Source organism: Bufo bufo, chromosome 4 (genome assembly GCF_905171765.1).
Source record: "Bufo bufo chromosome 4, aBufBuf1.1, whole genome shotgun sequence".
NCBI classification, from domain to species: Eukaryota; Metazoa; Chordata; class Amphibia; order Anura; family Bufonidae; genus Bufo; species Bufo bufo.
In genome coordinates, this window is record NC_053392.1 from 491,461,302 (window position 1) to 491,477,116 (window position 15,815).

General features: G+C 42.5%; 1 protein-coding gene across 10 annotated transcripts in view; it reads right to left on the bottom strand.

Moving 5' to 3' along the window:
• BIRC6 (baculoviral IAP repeat containing 6) overlaps positions 1 to 15,815 on the bottom strand; it is a 312,461-nt gene that overhangs the window by 19,405 nt on the left and 277,241 nt on the right. For all 10 annotated transcript variants that reach the window (XR_005778475.1, XM_040429565.1, XM_040429564.1 and 7 more), the window contains 4 exons: positions 6,973 to 7,118; positions 6,179 to 6,289; positions 3,892 to 4,109; positions 1,354 to 1,515 (listed from right to left, as the gene is read on the bottom strand). Coding sequence is in view for 9 of the 10 variants with exons in the window: in XM_040429565.1 (XP_040285499.1) it covers positions 1,354 to 1,515; positions 3,892 to 4,109; positions 6,179 to 6,289; positions 6,973 to 7,118 (637 nt within the window). In the remaining variant the exon portion in view is untranslated. The remainder of the gene's footprint in view (positions 1 to 1,353; positions 1,516 to 3,891; positions 4,110 to 6,178; positions 6,290 to 6,972; positions 7,119 to 15,815) is intronic.

Genomic DNA, 15,815 nt, shown 5'->3' on the forward strand with positions numbered 1-15,815 from the left:
TTTTTAATTGGTTTGTTAAACACTTGAAGGCCTGCTGTTATGGAGAGGCCTCGGCAATGCCGCTGCTCCCTATGGCTCGGCGCAGTTGAGGCATTTCTAAATATAGCAGAACAATGCATTTACAGTCAAAAGGTTCAACAGAAAGCCTATAGTCAGCAAGCGGGCTGCAGGTGCTATATCTGAACGGCTCAACCTAGATATATGAAGAGAATACGTGGAAAATACCAAGTTACACATCATTAGGAAACCCGGGTGCGTGTGGGGGGGGGGGGGGCAAGGCTGGCGGTGTGCGAAGAGAAGATTTCTTACAAAACAGAGCAGAGTCACTCTCCGGTCTGCAGTGCAATGACCCTAATGAGGCATGTCACAGCGTTACGGTTTTATTATGTAATAATAGCGCCGCTACACTTCTGCCATAGATGAGCCAACAACATGGATACGGTCCAATATGCTAATAGAAAGTTATCGAAAGACACTCACTACCATAGTGTCATATAATGATTTTATAGCACAGGATTACTCGGATTCAATTGCGGCTCAAAGCATTACAGTAAAGATGGCGACTGTATGAATAGTGCACTGATCTCCTCATAAACAAGACCGCCTCTGAAGAGCAACAAATAGATAATAAGACAAGTCCTTTAAAGGAGTCATCAGGCCAACAAAATAAAAATAAAAGCAGCAAATGTTACAAGATAACAATACTCACCTCTCCCAATTCCTCTCCGTTCCAGCAGAGAACCTCGAGGGATCCGCCCAGTCTTTGTTTACAAGCAGCTGGCACATGACTGCTGAAGCCAATTAGTGGTTTCAGTGGACACTTAAGGGGTCATTTATCAAACTAGTGTAAAGTAGTACCGGCTTAGTTGCCCATACCAACCAGATTTCACGTTTCATTTTCCAAAGGAGCTGTGAAGAATGAAAGGTGGAATCTGATTGGTTGCTATGGGCAACTGAGCCAGTTGTACTTTACACCAGTTTGATAAATGACCCCATTAATGGTCTACTGGCATCCCTCCCCATTATGTAAGTGGTATGGCACGCCGACAGCTGAGGCCAGTGACTGGCTGCTTGTAAACTGTGGGGACCTTGGAGCACCTGCGCTGGATGAGCCTGGAAATGGAAGGGTTTATTTTTTTCCCTTTTTTAATATCATCTGCCTTGGGTTTTTATTTATATTTTTCAAAAGTCAGATTACCCCATTTTTATGGAGAACAAATGCCACCTATTTCATGACTGTGCAGCTCCAATGAACCCCATTTTTGGAACAAGTTACTTTGTAATGTAAGACACTCCTAAATATAATGAGTGAAAGTCTTTATAACACTTTCCAAAATGAAGAGGGCCTTGTACCTTTCCATCATTGTAAAGGTTTGGATTAAACCTAACACTGTGTCCTCCCGTCGTCTCCAAATTCACAAGAGGAGGTGAATTTGGGTAATCTTGAGGAAAGTAGACATCAAATTCAAAACACCCATTTGCATATGGGGTGTCTGCTGGTCCTGTTATTAAAACCTGTGGAAAAGAAACATTACAGGGAAGGCATGAGTCAATGCTGCTTTTCACATGCTATAGGGATTTTTCACACACAGGTTTTTAAAGGCCTTTTTCTGGTGGCTTTTTTTTGCAGTAAAAATAGCCACTGAAGTAGGTATGGGAAATATGAAATGCGGGAAACACAAGCATTTTGTTGCGACTGATGTTTTTATAAATTAGGTGGCATATTTTTCTGCCTGGCTTCTTTTCAATGCAGCATGCTGGAGCTCTTGTCGTTTTTTCATGTCTTTTGACATCACTTTCTCTATAGGGGAAAAACACCATAAAGAAAACGCTAGAGCCAAGATGCACAGTTTACAAAAACCACCAGAAAAAAGTGGCGAAGACAGTAGGTGCCCGTTATTCTGGTGCTTTTTTTAGTGCTGAACACCGGTGCCAAATTCATGTGTGGAGGGACGCATAGGCTGTTGTCCAGTTATGTTAAATTGTCATAAGACTGCATTGACATGGCCATGTGCAGTCCATGTGACGTCCACATTTCCCGGACTGACCGCGCCGTAGTGATCTATGATGCGGTTGAGTTCCAGCCCAACTGTGGGTCTATTGCTTCATACTCAAATTATACTGTGATTAAAAGGATTGTCTCACTTCAGCAAATGGCATTCATCATGTAGAGTAAGCCGGCCTACGGGCACTTCTGGCCACCAGAGAGGCCGGTGCTTCTTCCTATACTGTGCAAGCACCGCCACCTCTGCTGGATTACAGGATGGTCGTAACCTCTGGGTATGAGCAGTGTATAATATGATGGAAAATGAATGAAGCCAGCAAAGGAGGCAATATGGACAATCACAATACAAGTGCCTAGTATTAACTTTCTCTACGTGATAAATGCCATTTGCTGAAGTGAGACAACCCTTTTAAAAGGACAGTAGACCCACAGATGGGCTGAAACTCACCACAGATCAATATGAGCTGGGGCTGGCCCAGGAAATGTGGCCGTCACACTGTGAATGCCGACCAATAAGAAAATGAAAGCAACTTTCTAATCTACTTTGTGTTTAAATTTCCTATTTACGAAATCTTTGCGCCCTGTTTTCACACACAATACGGTTATGTTACTGAGAAACTAAACTCCCCAGCATGAGAAGGATCGCTCCAGAGACAAAGGGGAAGCAGTGGAGATACAGTAAGAGGCATGTGTGGCCTTCCATATGGTCAGGGAAGGTAATCACCTCTTAAGCGTATGAGACTTCACAAAAGTAGGGGAGAAACACCAGTAGAATGGTAACTTGACTGGTTTAGAGACTGGCTTACAGAGGCATTTTCACTACAGACACTACAATAGTAAGGGACTCATTTTACTGAATGTAAACCATCAGCACAAAATTTCTAAAAAGAGTCGGAAAACCCTTTTCAAGTGTCCCCTCTGGCATACTCTTCCACCCAATCCAGAATTGGCATGGAGAGACAACCACATGCCAGATGGTACAGTTGCCTTGGCATCTGTATGACACCCAGTGAGTATCATGTAAGGGTTCTATTCTAAGTATTAGGACGCAAGCAAGGAATTCACCCGGGGAATCATAGTTCCAAGAGGGACACTAACAGGGTCAATTCAGGATTCTGAGGGCCCAACCATCTGATGACTAGAAGAAAGAAGCAGAGAGAACAGAAGGGGAACTGGTAAAACATTGCTGCTTCTTTGTCATAGTGACCTGCAAGGATCATAAAAGCCTAAGCAGTACGTTAAAGGGGTTGTCCCGTGAAAAATATTCAACAGTTTTCAAACCAACACCTGTATCTGAATTCTTTTATAATAGGATGTAATACAAATTTGGTATAACCACTGAATTATTCAATAAAATGTATCTGTATAGTGCCACCTGCTGTTTTTTTTTCTTCTTTGTCCTGCTCACTGAGAAGGCCGCACATGCTCAGTTTCATCTTTCACCTGCCTCCTGAGCTGTGATAGGGAAAGCATGGACACGCCCCTGAGCAGCCAGCTTGATATAAATCTAGCAGAGCAATGAGTGGGGAGATCTCTGGATCCATGTGAGGTACAGGGCTGGTTCTAGCTTTGTTAGAAAGGGATTGTCATGTACTGTATGGTGTATCTGATTTTCCTTTTTTACATTAGTCATGGGATAACCCCTCTAACTATGAAGCACAGACGATGCACATTCTGGAAGCACATTTATCTATCTACAATGTCATGGATTTGACTATTACATGTGTCATAGTTGCAAGTTGCACACCGAATGCAAAGCAAGGTAACCAGAGGATGTAACACGGCACTGCAGTCACGATCCTTTGGGATACCAGAAGCATCTAGGTTACAGTATTCATGCTATAACAACCTTAACATTTTTTATTCATTCACGGGGAATACATTACCTTCATGATGTCTAGCCGTTCCTCATCACATCGGACAAAGACGCTGGATGAGGATGACAGGGGTAACGATGTAGAAAGGGTCACTGCCTCCTGGGCCAGGCGTCTGGCTCGTGCTGCACTGTTTGCATCACTCGCGTTTTTCACCTGAGACATGTAGTGGTAATTCACTTTAAACATCAGCTTTCCGTCATCGTCTTCAGACACCATCTCAAAGGTATCTGAAAGAGAACGGACACAAACCAAAAGATGCAATGACCAACCTCTGAAATGTCTAATGGACTGACGAGCTGCCACCTAAGACAAGAAACTGAACAGTGATATAATGCTCTTCAGCTGAATTGCCCATGCCCTATATATGTCACACTACATCCATAGCCAGTTATATTAGCTGTTCTTAATGCATCACATAAAGCTTCCAAATAACCACGTATGTTTGTACGAGAATTCAATTCATGCAAACTACAATGATTAGTGACAGAAGTTGCCAAAACAGTGGACTATAATGTGACCTCATTCTGTCCATTAGCGGACATCCTGAAACATCTGCTTTTGAAGTGCAGTGTTAGAAAAGAGCCAGCAAGACGCTGTGTAATTGGGTCACACCACGATGTTTCCTTTGTTAGAGGATCTCCAAAGAAGCGGGTCAGCCTATGCATTCCCATTGTTGGAGAATCTCTAGGGACGTAGATGGTGGAAAAAAGAGCTATCATTTCTTTGCGAGTTTGATAGATGATAGAAGAGAGGAGTAACCAACAACTCGCCTCTAAAATGTATGACTGTTTTATACTATACAAAGAGAACATGAAATGGAAGGCTGCTGTGGGCATATGACTGCTGAAGCCAGTCACTGGCTGCAGCAGAGCATGTGACCATGCCTATGCTGCACCAGATGTCAACACTGCGGGGACCAGAACATGGAGCCACAGGTACTAGCGCGGAGGACCAGACGGCGGAAAGCAGGTAGGTATGAATATTCTGGCACTCGACAAAACGCCATTATTCCTGGAGATCCCCTTTAAGGCAAATGTTGGCAAGTTTGGTTGTAAATATAGTTTCAATATTTTCATGTAAAAAGGAATTTTAGAGTGAATTCACAGACAGGTTTGTAATTGTGTTTTTTTGTGCACACAGTCTATGGGAAATATAAAAAAGAGAATACACAACCGTTTTTTTTTTTTTTCTACTGGTGTTTCTTAGTTTGGGTCTATGATATTTTTGAAAAAGTAACATGTTGAAGTTTTTGTTCATTTTTTTTCCGGCATTTTGACATCTCCATATGAGAAAAATGGCAGAAAAAAAACGATTCACACAGCTGTTTAAAAAAAAAAAAAAAGAAGACATAAAAAGCACAAGTTGTATGCTAAAGAAAAAAAAAACAACAAAAACAAACATGGGTAGTTTTCTATGGCTGTTTTAGTGAAAAAACTCCAGAACAAAATCATGTGTGTAGGGACCGTGAATACTGCCTCCTCCGCCTAGTGACAATGATGGCTCTCTCAGCAAACAAACCAAGAGGAAATGCTGTCAAAGCTGTGGGTGGGGGCAGCAGGGGGCACAGGCTCAGCCATTAATGAAGAGTGAGGTACATGTATGTTATGTGCATGGGGCTAGCTGTACACCCAGAATCCCCATAGGAGCTCAGCTATGACCTACAGCATGGCTAAAACCTGCCAGGGTTGGAGAAAACGCTGACCATGGAATTTTAACCCCTTAGTTAGACAGGGGATTGGTGACTACGGCATCTAAGTGGCTAGAAACCACAGGCCTAACAAGGGTCTAACGGCCTGACATGCCTGTACAACTATTAGGCATGGTCTAATAGATTCTCTTTTAGTTTTCTATTCATCGTAATCACAATGACCAGTGGAAAATGGTAAAACAGAATTTACACTGCACAGGGAACAGCAGAAAACTCTTGTGAAATTGCATTTTTTCATTCTTAACAAAAGTTTATAATAAATTCAATAGGCTGTAAGTACACCAAAAGGGTGCCAATGAAAAACAGCCCTCATAACTATGTTGATGGAAAAATAATAAAGTTATTGCTTCTGGAGTGCAACCATGAAATAAAACATTTAAAAGAAAAGTGATTGGTCCTTATGCCCAAAACTTATGCCTTAGATAGGCAGTATAGAGACCTGAAAAGGAACCTATCCCCTATAACTATGCTGCCCTCAGGGGTCAATCACTACACTATGCCAACCTCAGAGATGGCAGCAGACACACAAATAACTCAACCAATATGGCCACTTATACAGATCATCTGTGGGACTAGTCATTTTCTTACCAAACTGAAGTTTTTTCATAACAGCAACATATTTCTCTTCCAAGGACCGTAAGACTGAGAAAGGTTTTGATTTCACAGAGACCTTTTTGGAGAATTCGGCCATCTTCTTTTCTGAAAGATACAAATGAAAACGGATCACATTACTATCCAATAGTATGCAGCAAAGTTCCATGTCTCTGCATTACCATTAGGTTTCATTATTTGCATATACAACTAAGGGTACTTTCACACTTGCGTTGATGGATTCGGAAATCCGTATGCAAACTGATAGCATTTGTTTCCGGATCCGGCTGACAAAATGCATTGAAACACCGGAGCCGTCTCTCCGGTGTCATCCGGAAAAACGGATCTGGTATTTATTTTTATCTCATTTTTAGAAGTCTGCGCATATCGTGAAACCGGATCCGATTTTCCAGAACACTTGGTACCGGATCAGGCATTAATACATTTCAATGGAAATGAATGCCGTATCCGGCATTCCAACAAGTGTTCCGGAGTTTTGGCCAGAGAAAATACTGCAGCATGTTGCGGTATTTTCTGTGGCCAAATACCGTAACAGTGACTGAACTGAAGACCTGATGCATACTGAACGGAATGCTTTCCATTCAGAATGCATTAGGATAAAACTGAAGCTTTTTTTTTTTCCGGTATTGAGCCCCTGTGACGGAACTCAATACCGGAAAACTTTAACGCAAGTGTGAAAGTACCCTAAATCTAGTGAAAATAACAAAAGGCTAAACCTAGATCTTTGGAATCAAATAATTGACAAGCCTCTGTCCTGTGACCGCTCTTACCTTGATTTGCTTGGCGGAGGCTGGTGGTGGCGGCATACACTATCTCAGCTGTTCTCTGAATGTCTGGCACTAACAACGTTAGTCCTTCTGGCTCAGGATCAGATGCATCTGGTTTCACTCCAGCTTTGGCCTTATCTTTCTTGGACCTGTGAGTTTTTGGGTAAGATAGAAAACAATAGATGACATCCCAGCTCTAGTAACACATGGCAGCATTTATGGTGGGAAAGGAGGGCAGCACCAGACCATTAACGAAAGCTAGATTTCCTAATTCACTCTGGAAAACGCACTAATCCCACCATCTTACTCTTGCGTAGGCTAAAACGTTGTATCTTTTTTTTCCTAATGGCAGATGATTGAATAATTTGTCAGATGTCAAATATCCACTGGCACCACTGCCGCAGTGTGGTACTGTGGAAAAGTATGAAAATTTAAATAAGTGCCTCTGAGCCCACTAACAGCCTCTCGAAGAGCTGACCAGAGAGTATGGCAATAACCGGCCACATTTCAAGACCCCCGGGTGGCATTTCAGTGGTTGCAACTACACTCTAGCTTAACTTTGATGTTAAAGGGTCATCAGAGTCATCCCTGTACAGCACATGCCCGCAAGACTTCAGTGCCAGGCGTGAGTACGTCTTCACTGCAGGGCCCTATCAGTCACTGGTAGAGGTGCAGTGTGAAGGGCAGTATGCGGAGCCTCTGGGAGCAACACGGTGCAATAGCATTGCCCTAATTGCTCCTAGGGATCATTTGCATATTATAAAACATCCATTTTCTCAAGAATGCGGGCACCAAGGAAGAAGGGACCAAGACCACGATGTTCAAGTGCACATTGCGACTTAGCTGATGACAGAACCCCTTTAAAGTGTTGCCACTGGCTGGGGCGATGGGCTGATCAATTTTCCATTTCCATCTCCATATGCAAACACTGTTTTTGCCAGATATTCAAGTGGCTGAGGTGGAAGCTTCACACAGTGGGCTTTCAGAGGAATGGATGCTCAAAGACAGCTCATAACACTGACATAATGCTGTCGGTGTTATACAAGACATTCCAGAACTCAATAATAAAACAAATCAATATAATGCTATGCGACCCTGTCCGTAGGACGCGCTTCCGCAGACGCACGCTGCGAGTTTAATGTGTTGAACTTGCTCACGTGAAAGCGGCCTATGTCTGAGCAAATGCGCGTTCAGGTTGAAAGATGCCCGATAATCGTCAGAACATCTCCCTGTGTGATCAGGGATGTGCTACCGATCATCTGTAGAAGAGAATGAGGGAGGAATGACCGCAGTAGCAATTGTTCCTTTCGTTCAAAATTTGCATCGACCTGTGTAAACAGCCTGAAGATTGGGCAGTGTAATACCACCACAATATAGACTCCAATGGTAGTGTGAACAGAGCCGTAGAGTGTTCAGGGACTGCTGACAGCGCCTCTGATGGTAGTGTGACCGCAGCCTTAGATTACACTGGTACAGCCTATTTCAGGGACTAAAGTGCCAGAAAAATACAAAGAATGTGAAATGCTGAAATTAAATTGCTGGTTTAGGAAACGCAGAGTTATCATCTCTTCAAATCTTTGGGGTAGACGAGGAAGTCACAAATCACATCAGCATTCCGTTTTCAAATCACATAAGCAGATAAATTCACTTGCCGTATGATTAGGTGTTGAACCCACGGGGACGACACAGGCAAGGTGTACGGCTGTTTCCGTGCTACCGACAATAAATCAAATTACCCGATTCCTTCGCAATCAGCTTTCCTTGTTTCCCTGCATTCAGCACATTATCGGTTTGCTGATATACGAGACTTTTGAGGCATTTTCTTAGAAATCACAGAAACTAACAAACTACTGCACAAGAAGTGCTCTTAGGCAAGGTAGATGGAAGCAAACAATAGTAATGTCAGCTTTACACAAGCTGGTGCTCTTGCTGATCAATAGCACGTGCATGTTAATTGCACTATGCGGTCTTTACGAGCCATAACAGCAAAATCTGTAGCCTGACATTTCGCTGTCCAATTTGGCATCAGTCATCATGAGGCGGTTTGAGAAAACACGCCGCAGTATAGCCTCCCGTGACAAAGAGAACAACTTGGCAAAAGAGCTTTCTGGAGTAGGAATAAAAACAAATCTGATCGGGGATTAGACTAAATGAGTTAATTGGGTAACGTGCCACTTTCTGTTGGCACAGCACTTTTCTTTACAAATACGTTCCACAGACTTTCATGCCAGCACGCACTTTTTCCAGCCCCTTTCTTTGTAAGCAGATAGCTGGTGCAGCAGAAAGTAGCTTACATCTGTCTCTCGAGATCAGACAAGAATTATATTTTGCCTTGGGATTGAAAAAACAAAAAAAACTAAGTTTTTGTTTACATTACAAAAAAACCAAAACTTAAAAAAGCCCATTTCTCTGCGCTAAAGCTCCCTTACTTGGCCCAGTGAAAACCGTTCTCTGTATATAGCAGAAAAGTTATCATCTTCAAGCCTTTACAATGGGGCTCGGGTGTGATCCTTCACAACAAGCAGAAACCACAGAAAAGATGCATTTTCTCATTTTCGTTTCCATCTGCAGCGGTATCCAGGCTTCAGATTACAATCCTCTGCTTTTCAAGTGTTCCTTTACTTTTTGACTATTGTTTTCCAAGTTCTTTCTAGGACATGCTTACGAACTATTTTAAAAGGCATACTCTCCTACCCAATCCGACACTGAAGGAGGAGAGGCGCAACAATGAATGTCATGCACAAGTCAAACTAATTAATGGGACCCACGTACAATGCTCATTGGTGTCAGACTTATTGCAGCAACTGTGCCACCCAGTTGTCTCCAAGTCCAATGTCAGATCAGGAGACTATATCTGTACAACTCTTGTAACATGTACCCTCCAAATATACTTGAACTTTCAAAAAAGGTTTGCATAAGGAATGTGCTTCATTGTACAATCATAACTGTGAAGGAACTGTTACGTTTGGGCCTCCCTAATGTTTTCTTCAGCCATATTATTCCCTGTTGCAGCTGCAGAGCTAGATGCATTTCTCACACAAGCAGGGGCATCTCCCTTCTGCCAGCACTGTACTGCTGTAACAGCCTTTCCTTTACTTCCCACTGTTTGTTGTCAGTTCTAGAGCTCACATAACAGATAAGAAGGGCTAAATCACACAGACACAGAGGAAGCTCCTGTGATGTTCAGAAGCAGGTGTAGAAGCAGTTATTTTATCAGGCTCAGGATCTCAGCTTTCTGCATCTTCTGTGTCTCTGTTACCAGGGACGGATCTTGCCTGACAAAAGGCAGTGGACTGCAACTTAGGTGGAAGCGAGACCCCTAGTGGACTATATGGCTTTTTTCAATTGGATGCAGGCAGAGTTTTCAGATGAAGTGATTTACAAATATGCTAGTTACACCATTCTCTATTAAATGAAATTATTTGAAAGTACAGTGACTTTCAGTGCTAATCACTAACCAAACACCATAGCAGGTTTGACATTTGATCTTCCAGTCCAAGTATGTATGTCCATGTCTCATCATTCTAAAGCTTTTTTTTAGGCTAGCATCATCAAAAGAGGTTCTCTCTTTCCTTCTAGCCAAAAGAAAAATCTAACTGATTAAATCAGATGCATATCATATCCAACCATATGCAAAGGGGTTGTCAACAGTCACACAAAATAACTATTACTTGTAGTGGATTGTGGCCATAAGTGACGGGACTGGAAGTGCTCATGGAACCAGTGCACTAAGAAGTTTCAACTGATACTTAACCTTTTTGGGTTGTTGTCTAATTAGGTCTAGTCAGTTCTTACCATCACCACTCTTGATCCAACTGGCTTTCACCAATCCCTAACCTATCAGGCTGGTCAATTTCAGTCTAGAGACTGTTACTCGTGAATATTACCCAATTATTCTTTCATTTACTTTTGAATTTCCAAACTTAAAGAGCATCAATTGGCCTGATCATCCTTAGTAAACCGGGTATACTACCTGGCAGTGGCGATCATACTGAGTGAAAAGACCACTGTCTTGCAGCAATCGGTTGTGTCGTTCTGGAGAAATCAATACTTTTTTTTTTCTAATGAGGTGTTTGGAGCACCAAGTGGCAGACCTAGCCCCTCCTAGCACCAATTTACCTCTGTCTTTCTGCCAGGGCCAGGCATCCTCACGGTTCTGATGCCTGCCCTGAAATCTCATACATCCACTGGTGAGATTTCAATTGACACATGCTAGATTTTAAGGCCCGGCAACAGAACAGTGAGGATGCCTGGCCATGTATATCAGTGGGAAAGAATGAGTGGCCAAGGCAGAGGTGAATTGGTGCGCCAAAGGGCTAGGCTTGCCCCTTGGTGCTCAAAACACAATATTAACATAAAACAAAAAGTAATGATTTATCCAAAACGATGCAATGGACTGCTGCTAAACAGGGGTCGTTGCATTCAGCATGATCAACCTAGTCCTAGGCAGTATGGTTTTTACTAGGGTTGATCACGCTCTCTAAATAAATAACCGTAAGCATTGGTGTCATGGAGAGAATTACACATGTTTGAATACCAGCAGTCACTATTGGAAACCGTCTGTATTTTCTCATGATTAAAAAAATAAAGTTAAAACCTTCTTACATGTTCTGCAGTCATTGTAAAACTACTGCAATGTATCAGGCAGCAGTGAAGGGCCAAGAAGAGGCTAATAATTTAATCTGTTAATTTATCTAGTAGCAAACACCGACATCCGTGCCTCTTACACACAGCTACGTAAATTATAGATGCAGTCCCATAAAAATGAATATTTGCAACCTAGATATATAAACCCCCTCAAACTGGAGACCTGTCAGCATAACTATGTGCCTAACATAAGTGCTTTACCTGACTGCACATTTACAGAGAACATTCATTGGCCATATGGTTTCCTAAGGACTACAGGATATGAACATTTCTTTGGAGCCAACACAGACTACCATTTTTCGTATAAAGTCATCGTCATAAGATACAAGTCTGAATTGCTTTAAAACTCTTTTACTCACATTTCTAGAGGACTTTCTTTCCTTTCTGTAAGTGGGCAACAGCTCATTAAGCACCTGCATTTCCCAGGATGCATTGCAATTAACCACCTCCTGACCGCCTAACGCAGGATCGCGTTCCGGAGGTGGCAGCCCTGCGCACAGTCACGCATATATGCGTCATCTCGCGAGACGCGAGATTTCCTGTGAACGCGCGCACACAGGCGCGCGCGCTCACAGGAACGGAAGGTAAGAGAGTGGATCTCCAGCCTGCCAGCGGCGATCGTTTGCTGGCAGGCTGGAGATGTGATTTTTTTAACCCCTAACAGGTATATTAGACGCTGTTTTGATAACAGCGTCTAATATACCTGCTACCTGGTCCTCTGGTGGTCCCCTTTGTTTGGATCGACCACCAGAGGACACAGGTAGCTCAGTAATATGTTGCACCAAGCACCACTACACTACACTCCCCCCCCTGTCACTTATTAACCCCTTATTCACCCTTGATCACCCCTGATCACCCCATATAGACTCCCTGATCACCCCCCTGTCAAGCTCCATTCAGATGTCCGCATGATTTTTAAGGATCCACTGATAGATGGATCGGATCCGCAAAACGCATACGGACGTCTGAATGGAGCCTTACAGGGGCGTGATCAATGACTGTGGTGATCACCCCATATAGACTCCCTGATCACCCCCGTCATCGATTACCCCCCTGTCATTGATCACCCCCCTGTAAAGCTCCATTCAGACGTCCGCATGATTTTTACGGATCCACTGATAGATGGATCGGATCCGCAAAACGCATACGGATGTCTGAATGGAGCCTTACAGGGGCGTGATCAATGACTGTGGTGATCACCCCATATAGACTCCCTGATCACCCCCGTCATCGATTACCCCCCTGTCATTGATCACCCCCCTGTAAAGCTCCATTCAGACGTCCGCATGATTTTTACGGATCCACTGATAGATGGATCGGATCCGCAAAACGCATACGGATGTCTGAATGGAGCCTTACAGGGGCGTGATCAATGACTGTGGTGATCACCCCATATAGACTCCCTGATCACCCCCCTGTAAAGCTCCATTCAGATGTCCGCATGATTTTTACGGATCCACTGATAGATGGATCGGATCCGCAAAACACATACAGGCGTCTCCCTGGAGCCTTCCGGGGGGGTGATCACCCCATATAAACTCCCTGATCACCCCCCTGTCATTGATCACCCCCCCTGTCAGGCTGCATTCAGATGTCCGTATGATTTTTACGGATCCACGGATACATGGATCGGATCCGCAAAACACATACGGACATCTGAATGGAGCCTTATAGGGGGGTGATCAATGACAGGGGGGTGATCACCCGCCTGTCATTGATCACCCCCCTGTCATTGATCACCCCTCTGTAAGGCTCCATTCAGACATTTTTTTGGCCCAAGTTAGCGGAAATTATTATTTATTTCTTACAAAGTCTCATATTCCACTAACTTGTGTCAAAAAATTTAATCTCACATGAACTCACCATACCCCTCACGGAATCCAAATGCGTAAAATTTTTTAGACATTTATATTCCAGGCTTCTTCTCACGCTTTAGGGCCCCTAGAATGCCAGGGCAGTATAAATACCCCATATGTGACCCCATTTCGGAAAGAAGACACCCCCAGGTATTCCGTGAGGGGCATATTGAGTCCATGAAAGATTGAAATTTTTGTGCCAAGTTAGCGGAAAGGGAGACTTTGTGAGAAAAAAATAAATAAAATCAATTTCCGCTAACTTGTGCCAAAAAAAATAAATTTCTATGAACTTGCCATGCCCCTCATTGAATACCTTGGGGTGTCTTCTTTCCAAAATGGGGTCACATGTGGGATATTTATACTGCCCTGGCATTTTAGGGGCCCCAAAGCGTGAGAAGAAGTCTGGGATCCAAATGTCTAAAAATGCCCTCCTAAAAGGAATGTGGGCCCCTTTGCCCACCTAGGCCACACATGTGGTATCGCCGTATTCAGGAGAAGTTGTGGAATGTGTTTTGGGGTGTCATTTTACATACATATACCCATGCTGGGTGAGATAAATATCTTGGTCAAAAGACAACTTTTCCCATTTTTTTATACAAAGTTGGCATTTGACCAAGATATTTATCTCACCCAGCATGGGTATATGTAAAATGACATCCCAAAACACATTCCCCAACTTCTCCTGAATACGGAGATACCACATGTGTGACACTTTTTTGCAGCCTAGGTGGGCAAAGGGGCCCATATTCCAAAGAGCACCTTTCGGATTTCACTGGCCATTTTTTACAGAATTTGATTTCAAACTCCTTACCACACATTTGGGCCCCTAGAATGCCAGGGCAGTATAACTACCCCACAAGTGACCCCATTTTGGAAAGAAGACACCCCAAGGTATTCGCTGATGGGCATAGTGAGTTCATAGACCTTTTTATTTTTTTTTACAAGTTAGTGGAATATGAGACTTTGTAAGAAAAAAAAAAAAAAATCATCATTTTCCGCTAATTTGTGACAAAAAATAAAAAGTTCTATGAACTCACTATACCCATCAGCGAATACCTTAGGGTGTCTACTTTCCGAAATGGGGTTATTTGTGGGGTGTTTGTACTGTCTGGCCATTGTAGAACCTCAGGAAACATGACAGGTGCTCAGAAAGTCAGAGCTGCTTCAAAAAGCGGAAATTCACATTTTTGTACCATAGTTTGTAAACGCTATAACTTTTACCCAAACCATTTTTTTTTTACCCAAACATTTTTTTTTTGTCAAAGACATGTAGAACAATAAATTTAGAGCAAAATTTATATATGGATCTCGTTTTTTTTGCAAAATTTTACAACAAAGTGAAAAATGTCATTTTTTTGCAAAAAAATCGTTAAATTTCGATTAATAACAAAAAAAGTAAAAATGTCAGCAGCAATGAAATACCACCAAATGAAAGCTCTATTAGTGAGAAGAAAAGGAGGTAAAATTCATTTGGGTGGTAAGTTGCATGACCGAGCAATAAACGGTGAAAGTAGTGTAGGTCAGAAGTGTAAAAAGTGGCCTGGACTTTCAGGGTGTTTAAGCACTGGGGGCTGAGGTGGTTAAAAAGGACCTGTCACCACAAAATGCAGCACAATCTGCAGGCAGCATGATATAGAGCAGGAGGAGCTGAGCAGCATTCAATAACACGTGTCATTTATACATCTCTGCTTTTTCTGAGCTTAGTTGTACATGGGGAGGTGTTAATAGTAATTGATGACATTTTCTGTCTAAGTGAATATACAGAGATAACTGCACACAGGTGCGTCCCAGAGGAGGGACATACTGTATATATTAAAAACTGTTAACAGGGATTATCCAGGATTATAATATTGATTACCTACCCTTGATAGGTCATCAGTACCAAATCGGTGTGGGTCTGACACCCCCCCCCCCTTTCCCCGCCAATCAACTGGTTAACCCTTTAAGGACTCTGCCCTATTTCACCTTAAGGACTTGGCCATTTTTTTCAAATCTGACCAGTGTCACTTTAAGTGGTGATAACTTTAAAACACTGACTTATCCAGGCCATTCTGAGATTGTTATTTCGTCACATATTGTACTTCATGACACTGGTAAAATGAAGTAAAAAAAATTCATTTTTATTTATAAAAAAATACCAAATTTACCAAATATTTGTAAAAAATTGCAAATTCCAAGTTTCAACTTCTCTACTTCTATAATACATAGTAATACCTACAAAAATAGTTATTACTTTACATTCCCCATATGTCTACTTTATGTTTGGATCAATTTGGGAATGATATTTTATTTTTGTGGGATGTTACAAGGCTTAGAAGTTTAGAAGAAAATCTTGAAATTTTT